A 26,600-nucleotide genomic window follows, 5' to 3' on the forward strand; every position below is an offset into this window, starting at 1 on the left:
TTACGTAACATTACTGTCATCACTGGCATAATAAATATTCAGCAACATCTTATAGCTTTCACAAGATTTCTGTTATCAATATTATAAAAATACTTTATAAATTACATTTACTGTTAACGTGATGTCATTGGATATTTATCAAAATTCGATAGACTCAGAATTAAAATGCAATAAGTCACTCTTTAAGTAAAGGTAATGGAATTTTCAATAGAGAGGAATTTGAATAATAGTCAAAAATATTAAGGGATAGATAAACTTGTATTTCTGCTCCGTTCATTTGGTGTTGGTATTTTATTTTGAAGTTTGAAGAAAAAGGGAACCACGGAACAAGCTGAAAAGATAAAAAGTAATTTATAAAACTCATATTGGTATAAATAAAGAATTAAAAAACTACTTAATATAGCTATACTTTTACTTCTACTACTCATTATATCTTATTATAATAATAATGTTATTAGGATGGTAAACTATATTTTGAAACTTATCTCAAACTTAGAAAGTTTTCATATTCAATAAATTGTCTTTCCTAGAAGAGATGAAACAGAAGGGACACTCTATGTCTATCAAAAGACCAAACAGCTGAGAGCTTATTAGGGAACGTAGAATATTACCATAATCACACAATAGAAGTATACAGTCTGTGTCTATCAGATGTCTGAACAGGTGAGAGCTTATTAGGGAACATAGAATATTACCATAATCACACAATAGAAGTCTACACTCTGTGTCTATCAGATGTCTGAACAGGTAAGAGCTTATTAGGGAACATAGAATATTACCATAATCATACAATAGAAGTATACACTCTGTGTCTATCAGGAGACTGAACAGCTGAGACCTTATTAGAGAACATAGAAAATTACCATACTCACACACAATAGCGTCCCCGAAAGGAGATGAAACAGAAGTGGACACTCTGTGTCTATCAGGAGACTGAACAGCTGAGAGCTTTTTAGAGAACATAGAACATCACCATACTCACACAATATAAGTCTACACTCTGTGTCTATCTGATGTCTGAACAGGTGAGAGCTTATTAGGGAACATAGAATATTACCATAATCACACAATAGAAGTCTACACTCTGTGTCTATCAGATGTCTGAACAGGTAAGAGCTTATTAGGGAACATAGAATATTACCATAATCATACAATAGAAGTCTACACTCTGTGTCTATCAGATGTCTGAACAGGTAAGAGCTTATTAGGGAACATAGAATATTACCATAATCATACAATAGAAGTATACACTCTGTGTCTATCAGGAGACTGAACAGCTGAGACCTTATTAGAGAACATAGAAAATTACCATACTCACACAATAGCGTCCCCGAAAGGAGATGAAACAGAAGTGGACACTCTGTGTCTATCAGGAGACTGAACAGCTGAGAGCTTTTTAGAGAACATAGAACATCACCATACTCACACAATAGCGTCCCCGAAAGGAGATGAAACAGAAGTGGACACTCTGTGTCTATCAGGAGACTGAACAGCTGAGAGCTTATTATAGAACATAGAACATTACCATACTCACACAATAGCGTCCCCGAAAGGAGATGAAACAGAAGTGGACACTCTGTGTCTATCATGAGACTGAACAGCTGGGAGCTTATTATAGAACATAGAACATTACCATACTCACACAATAGCGTCCCCGAAAGGAGATGAAACAGAAGTGGACACTCTGTGTCTATCAGGAGACTGAACAGCTGAGAGCTTTTTAGAGAACATAGAACATCACCATACTCACACAATAGCGTCCCCGAAAGGAGATGAAACAGAAGTAGACACTCTGTGTCTATCAGGAGACTGAACAGCTGGGAGCTTATTATAGAACATAGAACATTACCATACTCACACAATAGCGTCCCCGAAAGGAGATGAAACAGAAGTGGACACTCTGTGTCTATCAGGAGACTGAACAGCTGGGAGCTTATTATAGAACATAGAACATTACCATACTCACACAATAGCGTCCCCGAAAGGAGATGAAACAGAAGTGGACACTCTGTGTCTATCAGGAGACTGAACAGCTGAGAGCCGAGTACAGCACCGAGACGACCAAAAATATTATTTATAGAGACTGCCATAGCGCTGCAACATTTTAATTTCCTCATATTCAAACTTATGTAAACTAGTAAAGGAAACAATTTTACATCTGATAATTTAAACCTTTCCCTAATGGCAAATTGTAAATAGTTATAATAGATGTTTATAAAATAAAATTTACTAAACTAAACATTTAAAGTCATTTTTCATTTCATTTATATACAATCAACATAGGAAATTTTATTATTAATGAAAACTGCAATGACAAAAATACTTCAAAAAGAAAAGTAAAAGTTTATACGAAAATTCGAAAAGGAATGATGCTTGAAAGAAAACATGTGAGAAATCTTGGTGGTGGCAAAACCCTATGCAACATAACTAGCTTGGTAGAGACATTATTGATAATATAAATCTTAATACTAAAAGCTTTTGTTTTTTGAATTTATAAATATACGATAATTCTAAAAGGAATGATGCTTGAAAGAAAACATGTGAGAAATCTTGGTGGTGGCAAAACCCTATGCAACATAACTAGCTTGGTAGAGACATTATTGATAATATAAATCTTAATAATAAAAGCTTTTGTATTTTGAATTTATAAATATACGATAATTCTAAAAGGAATGATGCTTGAAAGAAAGCATGTGAGAAATCTTGGTGGTGGCAAAACCCTATGCAACATAACTAGCTTGGTAGAGACATTATTGATAATATAAATCTTAATACTAAATGCTTTTGTATTGTCAATTTATAAAATATTGACTATACATTTACTTTTGACAGAAGTAATATCTTGCCAATAATAATAGGGCCTATTAGGTTTTAATGGTAAAAAAAATCAATCTGTTATAGATGATGTAATATGAATCATAGTAATAACACACCTCTGCATGACAAAATATCTGGCAAACAAGAAAAATATAAATATAAAGGCTAATACCATCATACAAAGAGTCATATAACATAACACATCTTTTTGATCGATAACCTTTTAACAACAAGACTTAATAAAAATTATTATAGTTTAGTTTCTTATCAGTTGGGAAAATAAAATATATTTTTATTTTTATATTTGTTTTGTAACCGTCTTTAATTAAGAAATTAACATTTATTTAAATGCACATTTTAGTAATTAGGAATTGATTTATTACAAAATGCAGTGCATTGAAAAATAGTACCTCAATTAAGAAAAATTACTTCGAAATCAACATTTATAATACAAGCATTTCAACATAAATGATGAGCATAGCATCATCATACACCATATATGCTTTTAAATTAATATTATCTATTATTTTGTTTTCATAGTGAACACTGTGTCTTAAAGTCAACATTTAAGATACACATAATAATTGAAAAATTATAGTTGTTTTTATATCACATTATATTAAGCAATATTTGGATTTTTAGAAAGGTCTATCATGTAAGTTTGCTTGTGTTCATATCAATAATTTATAAAAAGTACCGATGCGAAGACAGTTTTTTTACATACGCAAAGTTACTAATAACTTTAATTAAGCAAAACTAGGAAGCCCACAGTATTTACCAGAACTGCTCTAGATCTTGTTTGCTAATATTTAGCTGGATTTTCAACAGCTATATAAATCCTCGCTGAATAAATATTATTTATGTCTCAAAGTACATGTAATAAGCCACTGTAAGAGGTTTTCTCTTAAACCGACATAAGCTAAAACATCATGACATATTCACGATCAACTCTGATTCGTTTTTTTTCATTTTGTCAGTTTGTTTCTTATACCCAACAAAATACAAATAAATCACAGGCAATGCCATAATTTTTAATAACAAAGAGTAATTTCCTATGTCATAGATTTTTTTAAATAAACCTAATAGACCCAAGAAGAAAAGATATTCAAGTACGTCTCGGAAGCACAGCCATAAAAAATAAGGTATAGAATGACAGGAAGATCAAAGCATAATACATTTTTCATACATATAAAACTCCACGTTAAATAGTAGAAACAATTAAACATAATTGATAGAAAGATATGGTAAAAATATTTCCAAAATCAAATTTCAAAAATCTTCGTTAGCAACAGTGGAATTTTATTCTGGTAAGAGCCATGTTTACATTAAATTTAATGCAATTCTCAATAGTCTAAGTAGGACCTTGTTTTCCACAGTTGACTTTTGCGTGTTTTAAAACTATGTATTGTTCTACACGTGTCCTTATAAATTATTATAATCTTTTCATATAGTAATTACTTCATACTCATGTGAAACAGAAAACAAGCGTAATTTGCAGATTTTTGTATCTTAATGTAGCCAATGATTATTAAAATGTACTGTGTTACCTATTACAATCACTGGATAAATATTTTAATTTGACATAACAGAGAGTAGTATTACGTTTACTATCAATTTTTTTCCAACTGTTTCCCAAAAACAAATAACACAAGCCTTAGCACACCCATCAAGAACATCTATACATAAGAAGCAGACAAGACAGTTCAAATGTACCTTATGTAAGTGGGAAATATCTCGATCACTATACTGCAGAGTACGTTGTGGCTAAGGACAGCTACCATGGTCAGAGCGCCGAATATCGTGATAGCAATAGGCGCGTTGGACACCACGGTGAGGAGAAACGCTATAGAGCTGCCAAACACCAGAAGAGATCCTGGAATTTTAAACAGTTTTATATTCTTATAATTATTTGTAAATTATATAAGTGGGAAATATCTCGATCACAATACTGCAGAAGACGTTGTGGCTTATTGTTCATTGAATGGATTTAAAGTATTTTGTTCTGTTTCAAGTTGATAGACAGTTCTCAATGAACAAGATGATTTTTATTTCAGTTTATTTTGTTTTCAATTATTTATTTTCAAAAGAACTAAATGGAGCAATCCACATTTGTTCTAAGAGATCAAATAATATATATTCAAATTATTTAAAATATAATTTCTCTTCTTTAGAGAGTCTAATCTATCCTCTAAGAAGTTTATTCTATTTAAATTCTGATAATTTCTTCTTCTCTATATTATACGGTACTTAATATTTATGTTATATAGGATATATAGGTAATTTATAGGCTATTATTATTATATATTAACCATATTTTGCTGTAGGTCTTTGTTGTCATAAATTGTAAGAATCAACCGTTTTTTGAAAAAAAAAATTGTTTCTGTTAGCCTAAGCTTAAATCAACATCGGTGCTCTAGCAAGAAACTGCAATAATCATTTTTGACCTTCATTTTATAAGATAAACACTATATACAAGATTTAAGAACTGATGTGTGAACAATATACTGAAGAACTGCTGCTGTTCAAAACTAAAAAAATCTTAGCGATCTATCACTTTGTATATCTGGAAATTCATTTCAATCGCATGAATTATTATAAATTTGGACATTAATTATTTACCTTTTCACTTTAAATCTGTTTAGTAGTTCTATGATATTTAATTATAAAATAGCTAACCTAGCTAATTTCTTACAGTTTGAAAAACTTTCTGAAAAATATAACGCTTACCTAGGACAATTCTCCTGTCAAAGAGAGGAACAAAGATACTGGCTGTCATCATAACCACGGGGCGTACTAGAGCTATGAGGACGTTAGGCAGAAACACAGCAGTGTTGATAGTTGAGACACACTCCACGGGAGCGCTAGTAGTGTTGGTGACGCCATAGACGATACTCTGATCTCTCCTGATCATCTCACACAGAGTGGAATCTGCAGCGTGGCTCTCCTTGTACACTGAGATACGATTTGTGATCTCGGGTAACCATAGGAATACCGTGTTAGCACTGTAAACAGTTACTGATCAATTGCAAAGTCAAAATGGTTATAACGTTATATTATATATAATTTCTCATTATTTAAAATAAAGTAAGGCTGCCTTATTTTACCAGACGAAGTTACAGCTAAGAACCCCTCTCTAACACTTAACCTGTGAACCAACAACTTGAAGGTGTCTTTCGAACCATCGCCAAAGGCCGGGTAGGCGAGCTGCTTGCAAGAACAAGATCGCTCAACGGTCAACCATCCAAGCAGCAGTTACGGTCGACGGTTATCTTGCGATAACTGTTGCACCCACTACAATCCGCCATTGGAAAATTTAATTAAAGTTTACTGAATATGATCTTTTTCTGCTAATTTTTTGTATATTATATTACATTACAAAAAAAATTTCAGTAATATAGAACTTTAGGACTAAAATATTCTAATACCTATTCTAATACTCTAATACCTATGTTTCGTAGGACTATGATGTTTGAAAAGCCCCGTTGTCTTAGGAATATACTTAAATTAACAACAAGAGTGCGTCTTGCTTTCTTAGTAAAAATTATGCATCTCGCTAAAGAAACTAATATTATAAATACTGTATTGTAATGTAGCAATAGAATTAAAGGTCGTGAATAATGATGTGTCTTATATTAATAATTTTTTATATCACTTGTGATAGCAAAATTTTTACATTAATAAAGAATACATACCAATAAGTTAGTGCATCTACTATAATAATTATCTATTATTTTCATGTAACATGTTGTTAGAGATACTTCAATGTAAATTTGTAGCAAGTTACAAAATTTTTGAGATGTATATCAAACTGGGACAGCTACTCTATAAATTTTAAAACCAAACAACCTTAAAAATACCTAATACTATAAAATCTGTACACCACATGAAATATATAAAAGGCTACCTCAAATATGAAGTTCCGTGACAGCGAAAACATATTTTGTAATAAATAAAGCATGGATTAAAGTTATTATTTTATTTAGTTCCCTTTCCCCCTAACTAGAGTAGGAGTATATTAGTTTTTGTACTTCATAACAAACTTGTAAATTAAATGTATCTTTAAGCTGTGTCTCTTGTATATAATTATGAGCTCCATATGGTAATAATTTTTTAGTGCTAACCAAACTCTTCATTTAAATTCTCATTAGTCTTGCTATTTCTCCTATCATTTCACGTAGCAGATGTGATCCCACACACCCCTTGCAGATGACTAATTGATTCCTACTGTTTAAGTTCATATCGCCACTCCTTGTCAGGATCCCACTAGACAGTATTGGAAAAAAAATGATGGTTGCCTGTAAAAGTCGGTTTTACGGGCGAAGATTTTACGTGACAACGTCTTTTTCTCGGTAGAATATTTATTGATATGAATATTATTAAATTGCACAATAGGAACAAGGAATTGAATGAAAATAAGAATTGCACAAATTTTAACTATAGAAATATATTTTGTTTACTAAAACATTGTACATAATTTGAAATTAATTAAAATTTGTTATTGTAAACGGTAAATTTGAATAAAACATTTACTAAAATTGGAATTTGAAATTCTTGCTAAACACAGTTAAATTCTAACTCCGCGCGTGGTGATTGGTCGGTTTAGTTCGTTTGTTTGGTCGCACTGTTATGACAGGTTAGAGGTTATAATTTTGTTATTTTAAATGTTTGACTAGCAATACGCGCTGTTTCTTCTCAATCGACTGAATTACGATTGATTGCAGAGTGGTTTAAACTAATAATTTACTTAACACTATCAACATTTGTCAATAGTATGACATAACCTATAAACTACGTTTCTCAACTTTTTGTGTCAATCTAACAATTAATCAATCAAACATAGTTTACGATAATGAAATATCAGTGTACAATTATTTACCTTTATTGTTGTAGTTGTTGTAAATGACGAATCTAAGCACTCCACATTTTCACGAATAAACATAGTTATCTGCTTTATCCCGTGCGGCGGACCCACAGTTATCTGCTTTATCCCGTGCGGATCCCGTGCGGCGGACCCACTGGACGGGCATCGTAAACGTTACCGGGCGTTACACTTTTTCATGAGTGACTCCGAGCCGCAACCTAATTTAAGACGTTGTCACGTCAACATTTTTGAAGTTACCAAAATATATGTATCCTAAAATGAAGACATTCCATTGAAGGACGATCACGACTTTTGCCATGCCTCATGAGAAAATTTTATATCAACTTCTGAGAAATAACAGAGAGTAATTAATGTAAACATATGGCTTATTTTTGTTTATGTGTTATTTTTATATGGTGCATAAGTTCTAAATTGATGAGCAGACTTTAATTTCCATAATTTAAACCGTTAGAAATTCCAGGGTGTTCCAATTCCCTTCTCTAGTGGGATTGTTTTAGAAATATCATACACTATGATGTTTTCTTTTATTTTGGGGTATATATTTTTACAAATTCTTTAAATTGTATTACAGATTTAATTTGTTTTATTATAGAATCCATGTGCACAAATGGTTTTGTAAACTTATTTTAATACACAAAAGTTTCAATCATATTTAAATTTAATTATATAAAATTTCATAATACACTTAGAAGTGATATTAAAAAAGGTACAAATGGCGTATTATAGTACGAGTGCAACACAATTATTTTTATATATTAAACGAACTGATAGTAGCTATTGGTGTGACAAATAATCGAGCCTGTTGAAATGATTCCATAAAATACACTGGTTTTTCACTAATAGGTAAACGAGCTAGCAATAATGCAAAACAAGGCAATATCGATTATTACTTGCTTTACATATGTTTAATATGTGTCTGCTCAAGGTGGTGTAATATAATAATAATAATAACTTATTGTTCTTCCAAAATATACAATATATTTAGTTACAATAACACATACATATTTATATGCAAACACAAAATATACAGTCCATCACAATTACAATAAAACAAGCAATGCATATATATATATATATATATATATATATATATATATATATATTATGTTGCCATGACAAAGTTTTTTGTGGAAGAAGCAATATTGCACCTCAAGGCAGAGCCCGTATTCTTACTTTATTTTACAAAATCGTGTATTAGATTCAAAAATAAAATACACAGGCCGCTAAAATATTTGGCCTAAAACCCATGACAGGGAGTCTGTACGTTTAGAAGTTACAAGCTCTTTCCTTACATATAAAATTCAATACAATTTAAAACTAAATTACATTCTATGTATTTTACGAATTCTGACCATGAGGGACGGGCTTTGGGGGTGAGCGTATTTAGTAACTAAATCTAACCTTTCACTTGTGAAGAAGTTCTAAAAAGTAATTTCTATTAATATTGAAAATAATGATTTAAGAGAATATAACACAATACATTATGGGATTTTACTCTTCAAATTTAGTTAAAATTTTTATAGTGATATCCCAATAAACGTATTGATTGATAAAGCTAATACTCTAAGATGGTATTTAGTCACTAAGGTGATATTGCATATAAGATTAAAGTATAAAACTCACCACAAGCAAATATCGACCATCAGGATAACGCAAAGCATCAAATCTTTCAAGAATGGAGGTCTGAATAGAGGTAAGGTCTGATCACAAATGTGTTTTAAGACCGGCAACACCCCTTTCCCTTCCGCTAGTGGTGGAGGTGGTACCTCATTGGCATCCATTATCACAGATTTGACCTGAAACAGAATATAGCTGATGTATTTGATAATAAATGTTTATAAATACACAATACATGCTTCAAACTGGCAACACTCTTTTCCTTTCAGCTAAGGGTAGAGGCGAGCTGCTGTATTTGAAAATGAATGTATTTAAATACATAACATATACTTCAAACTGCCAATACTCCTTTCCATTTGGCTACGGGAGGAGGTTCGAAATTTAGAAGTAATCGAAACAGCATAACACGTATCTGTCATGTACCAGTAAGAAGATCGGAAATGAGTGAAAATGCGATAATATAATAAGAATTATAGTGACTAAATCCACCGAATTATAATTTTAATCCATATAAATTTTATACACGTTATTAACATCTATTTCCACCTAAAATTATCAAGAGAATATAATTTAAAAAGAAACTTGGTCCATTAACTTTAATGGAGATCGATATTCCACCTTAACATGTGTGCAGTGTTTTGCGGTTCTTGTTAAACTGTTATGGATCCTTGCAGGCTATTGAATACTCCGACTGAATTTCTTTCTCTTTTAAAAACCCTAAAGTAATTACGATATGTTTGGAAAAATATATATAAAAATTACATGGCTCACAATTAAATTATTTATAAATGTAATAAAGTATAGCCTTTTTTGAAATTTAATATTTGTTTAAAACTATGGTGATATAAGAAGGTGAATATATAACACAAATATACGTCTGTACGTTCGCGGCTCTGACCATTCTCTTTCCGCTTTTTGTTTTTTTCTGATTCAACATATGCCCGAAGATATGTTGAAGATATCTAATTTAGAAAATCGGAATATAATTATATGTGGCTAAAATAATTTTTAGTTTAAAATTTGATGAAATCAATGCCATTACTGTCTTTTTTTATTTTATTTTTTTATTACCGTAGCTTTCACTAAACAAAGTTTAGAACAATATGCTACATGCGAATATTTTGTAATAGCTATAAAATTACACAATTATCACTAAAAGGAGGATGTATATTAAAGTAGTTAATAAAAAACAAAATATTATATTCAAAAGTTTTTGATAATGTTTATTTAAACACATGTTATCACGTGAAATTTAGTAAGAGAAGACTCATATAATTATGAACTTTTGTTTTTTAGTGAAACAATAATACACTTTTGAACACTTTTGTACATTTTATCTATACAATGTAAATTAAAAATTCGAAGAATTCGTCATCAAACTTTTAGGTTAAGGTAAATGAAGTAAATGCATAATTTAAAGCAAATTGAAATGTGTCTAACTTCCTCGCTGGTAAACTTTTTGTATTTAATTTTATATGTGATAAATTTATATCATTAAACAGTCTACCAATTAATATATTTTTTAGAAAATATTTGTCATTTAATAATACTAAGGATTGATTTTGACATTTTTGTAAATTTCAAATAGTTTTAAAGTTAACGATAGGTGACATTTAATAAGGCTCATATACTTACAGGATAGCTGTCAAGTACTCTTCCTGTGTTTATGGAATGAACTCTCTGAAGTACTTTTAGGGTATCTTCTCTGTTTCCTCTGGTGAGCAGAAACTTAGGACTCTCCGGAACCAGACAGAACAGGATGCTGCAGAGAAGACTCGGGACAGCACACAACAGGAAGAACAGCCTCCATGGTTTGAAGGTGACGATCCAGAGATCCAAGGACCACGTCCCTTGCAGAGTCAGCCAACCAATTACTAGAGACAACAACAAACATAGAATACACAGGATCTGGTTCTTTCATTTTGGAATAATATTTGTATAGCCCACTTTGACAAAAATTTTAGATTATTTTTTATGCATGCGAGTTATAAATATATTATAAATCTTTTGAGTTATTATTTTTTATATTTGACTTTTACATACATTCTCTGAATTTTCTTGTGTACTTGAATATAAAAATATTGAAAATAATTTCTTTTCCGGCCCAGTTGTAAGAAAGGTACATTTCACTTTAGGAAATCTTCTCAAGATGTCAAACTGAAGATGCATTATTAGTATACATGTTTGATTCACAAAGCACCGATGGAATCATCAATGTTGGAATTTTAATTAATCGTGATGCTTTCAAAAATTACAATAATGTTGAATTCTGCAAATTTATCGAAAAAAATAGGAATAGGTTTAGCTTGAAATTACTTGTAAATTTTTAAATGTAACTTTTTATTTACATTGTGAAATACTCAGCACAAAATTGTTTACAAATGGGAATAACCGCGATCCTGAGAACTTTTATTTGTTAAGACTGGCTGACGAAATCATCCAAACTATGTGTAAGTACTGCTTTGGTGCCAAGTTAAGTCTGGATATTTTCTTTTTTTACGGCAGTCGTGTTTAAAAGCTCACCTTATTTTGTGTAAGCTCATGCCTCCGCCCATACACACAGCATGAAATATATCTAAAATCGTTTAACATTATAGAAAGGTTTGCTAGATAAATAAACAAAAGGAAAATTTCAATCTCATAATTTAAGCATGTGCTGTGGAAAGCTGTACCCTCGAACTGGAAAACAGTAAAAAGTCTCGCGTTTCTAAAAGGATCTGGAAAAAACTGCAAGAAAAGTTCATTTAATTTTAATAGTAGTTAATGCTATCCTAGAGAAGGACTACGAACTTTTCAATGCCTTGTTTAGCCTCACCATCTTTCCTATCTATCCTTTTGTGACGGCTAATAAATATAAATTTGTTAAAAAAACTCATGAGCCACTCAATGCTACTCAAAAACAATTATCAGGAAACACCCCAAATATGGAATTTATTTCTTGAACATATCGTTGATGGAAATATTACTAAATGTCTTCTTCGCTCTCTAGAGTATTTCCACTCTCGGTTTCAACTCGTGTGGTTGATAAACTCCGTCTGCTTGACTCCTTCGCAAATTGATAAGTGACATTTTAATCCCTTGACAGGCAAGTAACTGAAGTTCATTTACACTGGATTTGCTCACATCTTCGAACTCCTAATTAAGTAACTTTCTCACTATTGCAAAGTTTATATAATAAACCCAACTGTCTATTTCTATTTGACTGTTGTTTATATGGAGAAAATTATCTAGCTATTAAGATTAGTTTATTTTTTGGTAAGTATTCAGCTTTAATATACACATTCACGGTTTAATGAGAGATTAAATCTTAAAAAAAAACAGGACAAGTTTTTTTTTATTGTGTTTTTGTATTCACACAAAAATCTTTAATGCCTTCAAGGTGAAAATCATTCTTACGCTATTCGGAAATTCCTTGAATTATGTTTACAAAATATTTCCTGTAGGGTTATTATTTATTGGATGCACCTGAAGAACTATTATTGTCATAATAGGTGCTCTATACATTGTGATGCATCTATGGATCCATATTATTATTAAATCAAACACAAACCATACAAATAATACACCTTTAACAATATTATTGTTTTTAAAACAAAGTTTATAACATATTTTTAAGTTATCCTTATGTACTATTGAATGGCAAACACGCTTTTATATTATTTGAAAGATTGTTAAGCAGTATAAGCTAATTATATCTCAAAATTTAATTATACAGTTTATGGTTCAAGGCAGTTCTGACACGTGTAAATTTATTTCAATAATTTATTTTATATTTAACTTAACCTGCTGCTGTGTCTGATAACAAATTCCCAGAGTCCAAAATATTTACAATTCATATTAAAGTAATACAAATGCTCTATTTTTGTTAATATTTTGGAATTGTGTTTCATAAAATCACATAAGTAAGAGTGTATAAATGATTTAGTAGAGGTTAAGCTTTTCTCTTAAAAATATTAACATTCTTCATTACTGGATTTTGTCATTTCGTCATACTGGAGAGCTGACAAAAGACTCGCATCAGAATGTATAAATATTATCTGAATGTCTATAAAACGATTTAGAAACACTGAACACAAGTACAGTAGTGGGAGATCCGTATCTACAAAATTGGAATACTGGGTAAACTGAATCGGAGGTTTCAGCCTACGGAGTAAATCAAATTTAGTACAAACCCTATTCTTGATTTCATCAAAGCGTTTACTGTGCGTGTACGTCCATTGTAAATTAGCATTCTAAATTCAAGTAGTATAGCAAAGAAGACTATGATTACATCTAGATACTATTAAAACGTTTTTAGTATAATACCTTTTTTTTAAAGCATCCAGAAGCGTACTCATGATAATGCAATAACAAATATATTTGGTGTAACATATATATATATATATATATATATATATATATATATATATATATAACCGATATGGAAACTGGATTATGGTAGTTATTCATACCTCTAGGCAATTCATCCGAAAATAAATGTTAAATATTCTTAAATAAAATTAAGGTTTGAATCTAATACAGATTCTAGTAATAAAAAAACTAGGACTAAACAACAGAATTCACTAATCTTTTTTTCTAATTTTAACACAGCGCTGCACAATTCACTCACTTTTTAATTTTTTTTTTACACTTTTTTATTACAGAAACGTTATTATCACATTGCACGGTTATTACTCTGAACTTCACTACAGACTGGCGTAACCTGAGCAAGGACAGTGACAGAACATTGATGTCCCTTTCTGAGGAAACAGACTCCTAACGCTTATCTAATCATTAGAGCAAAAGGGAGTGGCTAGATTAGGTAAGCATGATAACATTGCCAATTTTCACTATTCGTATTTTTTAATTGTTTTCAGTGTTTTTATATTGTTGACTGTTTTGTTTCTTTATTGTTATTTTATAATTGTTACTGTTGCAATTAATTATTATCAATATTAATTGCTAGTAACCAATTGTTATTATCCTTGTTATTTGTTGGTATTCGTTCCAGAATGTTTGTTTTACTTTAGTATAAAGTCCGCAGTATTCCAATTAAAACAATTATAAAGTAGACTTTAGTTTATTAGTAAATTATTGCCTAACCATCGGTACCGGAACACGATGGCTAGTGATATTCCATGCATTTGGACCTATATTACGTTTGATATAAAATATGGATAAATTATTGTATCATTTCATTGTTAAATCTTGATTCTCATGTGACAACTTACAGGCGGAGTAGAGGAGACCTATAGTGCTGAGTGAGGTGCTTATCAGCAAGGCTTGTGCTCTTCTCTTTGTCGGGACGAACTCGCCGAGCAGTGGGATTGTAGCGATAGACGTTGGGACAAGTCCTGAAATATTTAATCAATCTATAGCTTCAGTTAGGTTAATATTTAAAACTATAATGTAAATACGTGCAAATGAAACATGACAATACGAATAAAGCAGGGCTTCAATGTGAATTTACTTTATATTCTCTGTATTACAGAAAGAAATATAAAAGCTAAGTATAGTGTAAATGTGCTTTTTTTATTATTACATAAGACAGTAAATTTAAATAATACACTTTTAACTTTAACAGTAATTTCAATACAATTTTTATGACTTAAAACATTAACAAGCCAGCCAATCATCCAAGTCAAGTAAGACCAAATGGTTAAAGATATAACATGTCCCATAGTGACAGTAAGAAATGTTTAATATGTCATTATATATAATAAAACCAAATAAAATCTGTGCACATACAGTAACAAATATAAAAATGGATAATCGAAATAGAAGAAAATACAAAATATTTAAATTAAATATGGGTGAAATGTCCTTCTTTACGTAACATTAACCATCAATAATCATAAAACAGAGACAAATTTAAAATTATATTAGTGTTACGATAAAAATATATTCCATTCTCATATCTGCATTATGTTGCCTAAGGCGATTAACAATTCTTATACAAACTGCCATCTAAAGCTTCAACAGTTCATCGAAAACCATATTTTACAGATGACTGCTAAGTAAAAAATCTGTTATACATTTCTTAAAAATTTGGCTTAGTTCAGCCTTAATCCGCCAATATATATTGCTTACACACATTATTACTGCAAAATCTCTTTTTTGTAAAACTTGGCATATGACTAAAATAAATATTTTCTTTTTTCAAAACTCAAATTTGAAACCAACAGCTATTTTAAAAGTTAGAATGATATGTTTATTTACGTCACGGTTGCTATAATACATGTAACGTTGCTGCAAATGATATTAAACTTCATTCCCAGCAGTACAAAAATTACTATTTATGGTTTACGATTTTTAATCCTCATAACTTTTGTGCCAAATGTATCGTTTGTAACATCTTTTGAATATGGACCCACTGTCCTAAGTTCGCCCTTAAGTCTTTTTGGGAATTTTACAAAAAGACTATGCGTCGTACATACGTGCCTATATCATGTATAAGTCTACATTCAATACATAATAATGCAAAGACCAGATTTACATACATAGATTCCTTAATGGCACCTGGTGGAGTTAAATTTTATTTCAACCAATTTTGATATGCTAAACTTCATTATAATAAACAATAAGAAACTTTAAATACAAGATTTTGTAACAAAATAAACAACTCAATTGTGAGCTGTGTTTCAAAAAAAGATTAAAGTTTAGTTTTTATGGCTTGTAAGCCGACTATTTTTTATGATGTTACTTGTCAATAGCAATTTGGGAACAGTCAAAGTATTCCTTATATGGTAACTTCATAAAATAGTACAACAACAAAAAAAGATTTTTGCATTCAGTGGAAATCCCAATAGTACCTAGACATAAATGTATAACTTACAAGGCCCCAGAGATAACTTTGATGATGAAGAATGACCAAAAGTTGGGAGCAAATGTTCCCAAAATGTACAATAGGACGTTTAGAGACAGGCCCCGGACCAGAACATATTTCCTCCCCAACGTGTCAGCCAAGAAACCAGATAGGTGAGACGATGCTATAATACCTGCAAACACGTTCAACAGTTCACACATACGCCGTAGTGTAGTGTTTCCTCGATAGTGTCAGCCTAGGAACCAGACAGGTGAGACGATGCTATAATTCCTGCAAATACGTTCAAAAGTTCACACATACGCCGTAGTGTAGTGTTTCCTCCCGAAAGTGTCAGCCAAGAAACCAGACAGGTGAGACGAAGCTATAATTTGTGCAAACACGTTCAATAGTTCAAACATACGCCATAGTGTAGTGTTTCCTCGATAGTGTCAGCCTAGGAACCGGAAAGGTGAGAAACTGCTATAAATCCTGTTAAAACATCCAATAAAAACAAATGCACTCTTGAGTGTACGTCAGATTTTATTTCTACACCAATAAAATAAACACCAACATTATATATCTACTTCTAAAATTATAGATTCTACTACTTAGCTAATCAAAATAGAGTTTAAACAAAAATAGTTTCTGATATCTCCCCAGCAGATTATGAGAATAATGAGATCATATATGGAAATATAATATACAATCGTAAATCGATACATATTAAAAATAAAATAGCTAGCATTAACCACACAAGTGTCTGTAATATTTATAAAGTTTGTTTGCGTGGTCCCTGAGAATAGGAATTTTCTCAAATGCAAAAAATTTTAAATGAGTTATTTATCTGTATAACTTTTTGAACACAACTAATTGAATTTCTGATGTTTTACGCAATTTTTTATATATTGAATAATAAATATGTATTATCATTCATTGACTTCCTAGGAAAATTGTGTTCGATATATTAAAATTATGGTAAATTAATATTAAAATTGTTATTTTCCTTTAATTATCAATTATCCACAATGACCTCTTCCTTTCCACATATTTCAATTCTGATTGCTATTTCTGCACAACTCAAAATATTAGTTCCTATTAGGATAAAGTTCGAATCAATATTATTCATTTCACAAGTTGTTATTAAATAGTATATTCTATGAATATAAGATAACAACACAAAGATAAAAATACGCGGGTTACGTCTTGTAAATATTTTCTTATCTTAGCTTACATAATTCTACATGCAGAGAGTGAGATAAGAAAGATATAATCTAGGTAGAGATTTATTACCGATAAAGAAGGAGGAACCTAGGAGGCCCTTGTCCGTGGACGAGAGTTGAAGGTCACATTCAGCGGCTGGTAGGAGGAACGACACGTCTACCGAACCCAACGTCGATGTTGTCAATGTTAGGCCGGTCAGGAATATGATGAACATACTAAACTTTCCATAACCTGCGCAAACAAATTTATACAAATAATAATAATAATTTGTTGTTCTTCAAAAATATACAATACATTTAGTTACAATAACACATACATATTCGTATGCAAACACAAAATATACAGCCCATCACAATTATTACAATAAAACAAAAATGCATATATATATATATATATATATAATATATATATATATATATATATATATATATATTGCCATGACAAAGCTTTTTGTGGAAGAAGCAATATTGCACTTTAAGGCAGAGCCCGTTTTGAGGTTGCAAATGTTAACATAACCAACTGATCTAAACAGAGCTCAAAGATAACACAGTTAGTTCATCATAGAAAAACCACTAAGAATATACAAACGTGTGCATTTTAAATTAATAATATTAAATCTACTTAATATGTTTGTTTGTATTTAATTACTTTTTATTCTTTACTATTGCAGAATATTGAAGAGAAAATCTATGTCTTCCAAACAAAATAGCCATTTTTTCAATTGTTTCATAATTTATCTATTTGATGGTAAATTCTTTATTTAATCTGGAATTTGATTGAAAATTCTGGGAGCAATAAAATTATAGATTTTTGTGAAAAATATAGTTTTTGGCTTAGGTATATCAATGTTATTTGGATTTCGCAGTTTAGATGTAAAAGTAGCTACTCTGTTTTCTACTCTATTACCACTCTTTGAAAAGAATATCTTCATTACTTTAAAAACATACAGATTTTTCAAAGGCAAAATCTTTAAATCTCTAAAAAGTGGCAATGTGTGCTCATACCTATATTTATTCCTAATCAATCTAACAGAGCTAACTATTAACCACCAATATAGGTATCAGAATATACGGAAACACAATATATAGAAATGTATACAAACACATATTTCAACGCTAATCTTAACTAGGGAATGTTTAGCAAAAAAAATAGTGCTTGGAAAAAGATAAATTTTAAAAATGTTATAAAACTTCAACTACAATAAAAACATACTATAGAAATGATCGTGAAAAAAAGTTTCCGAAAGGTAAAAATTATATGAAAATCACAAACAAATTTGTAATGAACAATGCCATTTTTATTTTTATTTTGCCACGTTATTTAACTCACCTTCATAAGCAGATATGCATTATATGCAGTTTCTCTATATCATCTTTTTATCGAATGTTACTCCACAGTAAGCCCTTTAAAAATATTAAATATAAATCTCAAATATAAAAGGCAGGTGTTGAGGTAGGGTTGTGAGTGATTTAATAATTGTGTTAAAAGATATTAACTGGAAAGCTTAAACTATAATAATGACATTTGTCGGGTAAAGCATAAGTACAAATAAATTAGACTATAATTTCTTAAACCATTAGTAATTTTAACGCATTGAATATTAAAATATAATTTTTATTTCACTAACCTATGTCATAAGATTGAATTGCATTAAAAATTACTTTTATATGATTTTTATAAATTTTATATGAATGTAGCAAACTCCTTTTGGTGATTGACACTTAAAATATCTACGACCAGCCTTTATTGTTTTAACTACATATGGGATTTTATTCACAATAATTACCTTGTATTTTTGTAATATGTTTAATTTAAAATTTAATTATGTTTGCTTTCTCATCTAAGAGTGTAATAACGGTAAAATAAACTAATTTAATTCCATTCAAAGTTACTAATCCCTTTCATACACTTAATCATTTTTAATTGAATTAGAAGTTCCAACAAGGTTAATACATATCCTGGTATGCTTTAATAAGTGGTTCTACCAACATCGTTCATATTTCCCAGGTATTTTCCTTTTCATAGCAAAATTTGAATTAAACCTACGCAATCCTATATTTTATACAGGGAGTATGGTGAATTACTTATTATTACATTTCATATATTGTTTTCTCTTTTTTATTACACAACAGCTACAAGAGAAATATGAATTTCATTATCTAAGAACTAATCAAATAATTTATTATAATATAATAGTATTATTCAGATTAGTTTCAAGTTATAATGTATTTTAGCCTAATTTTTGTCTATGGAATAAAGTGTATAGTTTACTAACGTTTAGCTTCTATAGTTTTATTTTAATAAGCAATGAAATCCATTTTTCTGAATGGCGTTTTTAAATTGTGAATGAGAAACAGGATTTTTATTTCTTTGATTTTTTATCACTTCAAAACTTAATTACCCTAATGAAATAATTTTAGGACCTACTTCTTTAAAAGCAAATGAAGATGATTTTCCTCTGACTAGTGGTTATGCCTGTTTCTTCTGAATGGTAAAACGGGTTAAATTAGATATAATTTGTTAAACCAGTGCTGGTAAGTGTAGCAACATAAAACGTTTCATTTTTATTTTTTATTTTCTTTTTCGATCCACAGAAGCAGATGAGGTTTTTACGAAGCAAATAATGTTAAGAGATGAATGGAAGTACACAATATTCTCGGCCTGTATCGCCATGAGCTTGTTACCGACCGGCAGATTAGTCTTTCGTGGGTCTGATTGGTGATTTGGAAGGACAGGCCGATTAATTATCGAGGTCGTTTGTAGCTGGCTGGGTAGAACTTTGACAACCCTGGATAGAAATGACGAGTGCAGGTACAGTATACTCTGGCTTGTCTCGCCATGAGCTTGTTACTGACCATCAGATTAGTCTTTCGTGGGTCTGATTGTTGATTTGGAAGAACAGGCCGATTAATTATCGAGGTCTTTTGTAGCTAGCTGGTAGACCTTTGATATCCCTGGGTAGACATGCTGAGTGAAGGTGCACAGTATACTCTGGTTTGTCTCGCCATGAGCTTGTTACTGACCATCAGATGTGTCTGATTGGTGATTTGGAAGGATAGGCTGATTAATTATCGAGGTCTTTTGTAGCTAGCTGGTAGACCTTTGATATCCCTGGGTAGACATTCTTAGTGGAGGTGCACAGTATACTCGGGTTTGTCTCGCCATGAGCTTGTTACTGACCATCAGATTAGTCTTTCGTGTGTCTGATTGGTGATTTGGAAGGATAGGCTGATTAATTATCGAGATTGTTTGTAGCTAGCTGGGTAGACCTTTGATATCACTGGGTTGACATGCTGAGAGGAGGTACACAGTATACCCGGGCTTGTCTCGCCATGAGCTTGTTACTGACAGGCAGATTAGTCTTTCGTGGGTCTGATTGGAAGGACAGGCTGATTTATTTTGAAGGTAATTTGTAGCCATTCCATAAATGGATGGATAGATAGCTATAATGTTAAGTTGCTATAAAATATTGGAAGTTTTATGAATAGGAGTTTAAATATTTGGAATCTGCAATTGGTTTGGTAGGTTTATCAGCCTATCAGCCTGTTCAATTCCAATTTTACAATCATAAATGTCCAATCTGTACAATAAAAATACGCTACTAAATCAAAAGAAGCAATACATCTTTTGCCGTAAAATTTGTGCATTCAATCCATTTACCCAAGTTATACGAGTAAATATATTATTATTATGAATTACATTACTTGCATACATTACAAATAAATATATATTCATATATATATAATTTTTATATCCTTAAATTTATCTGGTAATCTATAATGGTACATTTTGTAAAATGGAGTTACATTGAAAATTCTAAAAATACCTCAAGTTCCTTGTAACATAACTTACCGGCAATCTCCATGGCATCCTCAAAAGCGACATCAGTGACATCATCCTTCTTTCCTAAAAGTAAGTATATAATTAGTATAAAAAGTTTATTTGTATTTTTATTTAATGATTGATATACTTCTCACAATTATTCGCCATTTTAATAGGCCCTTTTTAAAATTGTACCTTTGTATGTCTATCAATGCGGTTAGTATTGATAGAAAGAGCCTATAGATATGAATCTTTGGCATATAGGTTCCTCCTCATCAGGAAAAACTCTCCACCATCAATATGTAATACCTCACTAATATTGAGAACTTAGAAAAATATTATAATCCGTTCAGTAAACTTTCGTCCATTTGTTCGGGACCTATGATATTTCATTGTATCGATTTTTGATATCTACTGCTGAGGGTTTTATATATAAAAATAGATTTAATTGTGATTACCTAATGGCTGATGTTAATTATATACATTATTGGCTGAACTGTAGTGAAGTTAAGTTAGGCTTTTGTAGCATACGTTTACTCGACGGGCTGGAAAGATTTCATTTCTGTCAGTGTGCCCACAAGACAACGAGAGAGAATCAACTGATCTATCGATCAGAACCAGGAATTTTTCATGATACTTTATTTACATTTAGGAAACATTTAGTTCGATGATGATATGAGTCTAGAATTTAGCTGAGCGTTAGCAAACTTTTAAATATATAAGTAAACCGAAAATCTTCAATTTAACACTGACAAGAATGTGTTCGATGATGGAGAGTACGTCCTTCCATAGGCTGAGGCGTACGGAGTTAGTAGTAATTTTACTACTATATAATAATAGAGATGCATAAACAAATTACTCTGTGATTTTTAGCTATATTTTACAATGTTGACTAAAAGATATTATAAAAATTTCACATTAGGATTTTATTTTGTGAAACAGAAACTGTAAATCTGACCGTAGAACTCTAAACATCAATGAAGTGTTGAACTCGACGTAGAGGCTCACATTAAACGCATATGATTCCCACACAACCCGTGTTTAGAATCAAAAAACTAATGCTGTACTACGAGTATTGAACTGAAAGTACAGGGTCGTATTAAACACGTATTTTTCTCACACATATCATGTTTAAAATCACTAAACGGATTATTATACTAGGAGCATTGAAGTCAAAGTACGAACTCCTATTAAACTCGTACGTTTCTCACGCAAATCATTTTAGAATCACTAAACCACTGTTTTATACGAGTATTGAACTAAAAGTAAGGACTCATATTAAACGCGTATGTTTCACACAGAAATCAAGATTAGAATCACTAAACCAATGTTTTATGTGAGTATTGAACTTAACGTACGGACTAATATTAAACCCGTACGTTTCACAAACAAATTATTTTTAACATCTAGAACTAGAACGATATCTTGTTACGAGTATTAATCAGGTTGCATCTCCAACTTTCATATTAGAGGTTTATAATGACCGATGCTATTCCTTATGGTGGGGTTTTTAATTACACTCAGTGTTAACATATATAATTTAAATAGAAGTTATGTTTTCTTTGTACCCTCTAATGTTTTGATTTTATTTAAATTTGTTGTCACCAAATTTCGCTTATCTCAGAATTTGGCAAACACTCAAAAGGAGGCCTGGGGGCGAGCCGAAGGCAAATATTGAATTATAAAATCATGAGCATAATATATAAAATTATTTTTAAAATATATAACTTAATTAAAACAAAGTGGTCTCTTTCTATTTTGCATACTATGTTACTATAATTAGAGAGGCTTAACTCTTCTTTCGACTTTAATAATTTAAAATGTGATTCTATTACTGTAACTTCTAAATGATAAATTGTACCCAAGCTATCGGTATTGGTTCAGCCATTTTTATTGCATATTTGGCTACAGTACTGCTGTAAAAAAAATAAACTAGAACGTTCTAATAAGAAGAAACTGTAACAACTAACCAACCTTGTTTGACGGCCATGGTCACAGGAGAGAATATTTGCAGGGTTAAACGCTGTGAACAGTCGCGCGCTTAACTACGGTTATCTGGGTGTGCACTGAGCTTTTATTGTTGCCAAAACTCAAAAACTTCCGTCGAGCAGAAAGTGACGCATCCTCAGGATCAACATTGCGCCACAGTTCGTCACTGACAGGTTACAGATAAGAAACACAATATTTATCGTTGTGCTAGCTACGGCTTTGCTCGCTTTACCCAACAGTACTACAGTGATGACGTAGGTAGGCCATTTTTAAACTGTGTCCAAAACTTTCCTGAGCTATACGGGAGTTATTGAAAAATTTTTTTCATCTCTGGGAATAACATCCGACATATTCGATATTGAAATCCCTGAACTCATGTAGACATAAACATTTTTAAGTGACCTCTCCCTGAACTCGTGTAGACATAAACATTTTTAAGTGACCACTCCCTGAACTCGTGTAGACATAAATATTTTTAAGTGACCACTAGTAAGGCAAAATCAGTGTCAGTAAGGATCTCTTTTAGTCTATTCTGAGATAACAAACTCTTTACTCCCTGATAAAGAAGGACGGAGCCTGGAAGCTGAAGTAATACATAAAACGAGTAAGTAATTTAAATTTAAATTACAGTCCTGGGATCTGAGTTTTCATTTCTTTAAGCATTAGTTGTATCAATCAAACTGTAAAAAGCCAACAACTGACAATGCTTTAAAAGTTGTATGTACAGTATAATTTGTTGCATAGGACAATTAGTGCATTATTTTGTAATTCATACCCGATCACTTGACTTCTCAAGTGGTGAATAATATTAACATTTGTAAAATTTTCTTAATACAAACTGCTCATTGTTATTTTGGTTGGATTTCTGTACTGTTACAGAAAAAGTATGTATTACCTAAAAGTTATAAAAGCATTCTACATTTTGGTAAACTGTTGAGCTTTAGGTCTTATTGTACAATTTACATTTTCATCTACACTGTCGAAAATAAAACTGATCACTTCCATCAACCCCATTTATTCCACTTTGTAAAATCGATCAACGTAGAAAATTCATCTTTTCTTGAATGTCTAAGTGATATTGTATTTTAATATATTTAGTAGTTTCTTGAGGTCTTTTGATCTATGAGTTTATCAGAACGCTCTTGATTTTATATAAACTAAATAAAAGAAAAAAATAGAAAAATTTAAAACTTGTCATTATTTCTTAAATTTTGAATTCTTCTCTAAGACACTGTAGGTATGGTACTAGACGCTCCACATGGAAATAAACTCTATTAAAACATTTTAATTTTCTAATTTTTTTAATTTTTAACTTGTATAATTTTTTCAATTAAAAAGAAAATTAAAATTTACGCCACTTCACATTTCCTGATAATACATATAACAAACACCATTAAACATTTCTTGCGCCTATGTCTTATCTGAAGCTGACAGCAGAATTTACTGTTAGAAAATATATTAAATACATTTTGACACACCCTGTACATGCACATAAACATAATATTGAATTATTTTCGCCAAAATTGTCAAGTGAATACATACGCCTCAAAAATGAAAGCCATCATGCGACCAATGTTCTCATTTTAACGGTTTCAAAAAATGACCGGCAATGGTTTCCTGGTTAAAAATCATGTTACTTAATTCTTCGGAGTCAAAAAGATGGAAGCCTTTTAAAACTAACAATTCAGCACGGATATATACATGGTGTCCAAAAAGTCCCGGGTTGGTTAAATATTTTTCAAAATATTTAAAATAGAGCTACAAAACCTTACAAAAAGTTACTGGACATAAAAATCTATTTTATTACATATTCAGTTATCAGGTACTTCCTCAGGGGAGCGGCCCGCTAGGAGTCAGAAGAAACTCTTAAATGTAAGCATAGGTTGATATGCATATCAAATAAAAGGTCTTTATTAGTAGAGTACTGAGCCGCAAACCCGACCTCAAACGGATAACTGAGTCAAAAATTACAGCCGTTCAAAGATGACTTGAGTTTGCAACTTAGGTTAATGTAAAAAATTAACTGATGAGCTTTTTGATTTTAACTTTACTAACCCAAAACTCCGATCCCTCTCAAAAATAACGAAACATTATTCTACAACAAAAATTAATTGTAAACAGTTTTGGACTTTTTGGACACCCTGTATATATATATATATATGTATATATATCCTGCACGGGTGGTCTGAAACAACCTGTATAGTGATAAATTAGTCAAAAGTCACCATATGCGATTATTATATATCCAAAACATCAGTTTACCAAAGTACGTTGAACATACTAAGATGTAATCTGAATATTACGTTGTACTCATAGTTATTGGATAAATTGATCTTCATCAAATTGAAATTGATCAATAACATAAATTATGTATGTTTAATACTCTCAAGAGTACAGTTTTGTTACTCATTTTTTCTATTATAAAATACACGATAAATGTAGTGTTCAAAATTGCATGGTGTTTCAGAATATATGTTAATGGGATTAATTTAATGTTTCCACGAAAGACGATCTTATAAAAAACACAATAGTGGTATTTAACTACATACATAGCAAGGGGTTAATAGCAAGGTTGAAAACATGCATAGATCCATCTCGTGAATTGTAAAGTAAAATGATTTCCATGATAATAAGTAATACTTTGCTATTCATTTATACAGTACATAGCTTATTATCAAGCTTTGTATGATTCATTTTGGTGAGTTAATAAAACTATTACTTTTTCATCTACTCGTAGTAAGTGAAAAGTCCATAAGTTTAATGCAGCTTAATAAGAAGTCCGATTTAAACATTTTAGTAAAAAGTCTTAGCATACTCACAATAAAAAAAAATCACGCAAGTCACAATTTTTTGGTAAAGTTGGTATATTCTTCATACAAAACTTATGTTTATCCGATCACCTTGGCTACAGAGAAGATAACCGAAAATGCCCATAAATTTGTAATACTTCCTTAAAGCTTATGAGACGGATGAAGCCTATGTTTTTCCTGACAGGATACTTTTATTTAGAGAAACACTTTTGAATCTTAAATAAGGTTCACGAATTTTTATTTTCAATAAATCCATGAAGCAGCTATTATAAAGGGTTGCCAGTGGTACAGGTTTCATCGCCGTGAAAAGCTCTGGACGATGAATATAATTATATAAATTTTAATATATGGTTCCTGCTGGAACGAATGGATCTCCATTATTTTTTACGTATCTGTCGTAGAAGCTCGTACTATACAGTTACATTATGTTCAAAGCAACGGAATTAAACATGGTTTTATCTATAAAACCATTCATAAAAAGAGAAACCTTTGTAACATGTAACACAATACACAAACACAACTAAAACTATTCTCATTGATCAGGGTGGCGTGGATTAACTAGTTTGATTTTATACATGCTAGTAGAGAAGAAAGTATTTTTAGAGTTATAAAAAAAATCATAACGGGACCAAAATCATGTTTTATTAAAATTATCCTG

General features: G+C 30.9%; 1 protein-coding gene across 1 annotated transcript; it reads right to left on the minus strand.

The window, feature by feature from the left end:
* Positions 1-239: 239 nt before the first annotated feature.
* LOC124353400 (synaptic vesicle 2-related protein-like) lies at positions 240-23,219 on the minus strand. The gene is given in 12 exon segments (XM_046803241.1): positions 240-331; positions 1,967-2,094; positions 4,531-4,690; positions 5,545-5,819; positions 9,323-9,495; positions 10,952-11,170; positions 11,172-11,190; positions 14,527-14,649; positions 16,131-16,293; positions 17,391-17,552; positions 21,174-21,227; positions 23,118-23,219. Coding segments are annotated over 12 exon segments (1,584 nt in total). The 5' UTR covers positions 23,134-23,219.
* Positions 23,220-26,600: the final 3,381 nt, after the last annotated feature.

The sequence above is a fragment of the Homalodisca vitripennis genome, chromosome 2 (genome assembly GCF_021130785.1).
Source record: "Homalodisca vitripennis isolate AUS2020 chromosome 2, UT_GWSS_2.1, whole genome shotgun sequence".
NCBI classification, from domain to species: Eukaryota; Metazoa; Arthropoda; class Insecta; order Hemiptera; family Cicadellidae; genus Homalodisca; species Homalodisca vitripennis.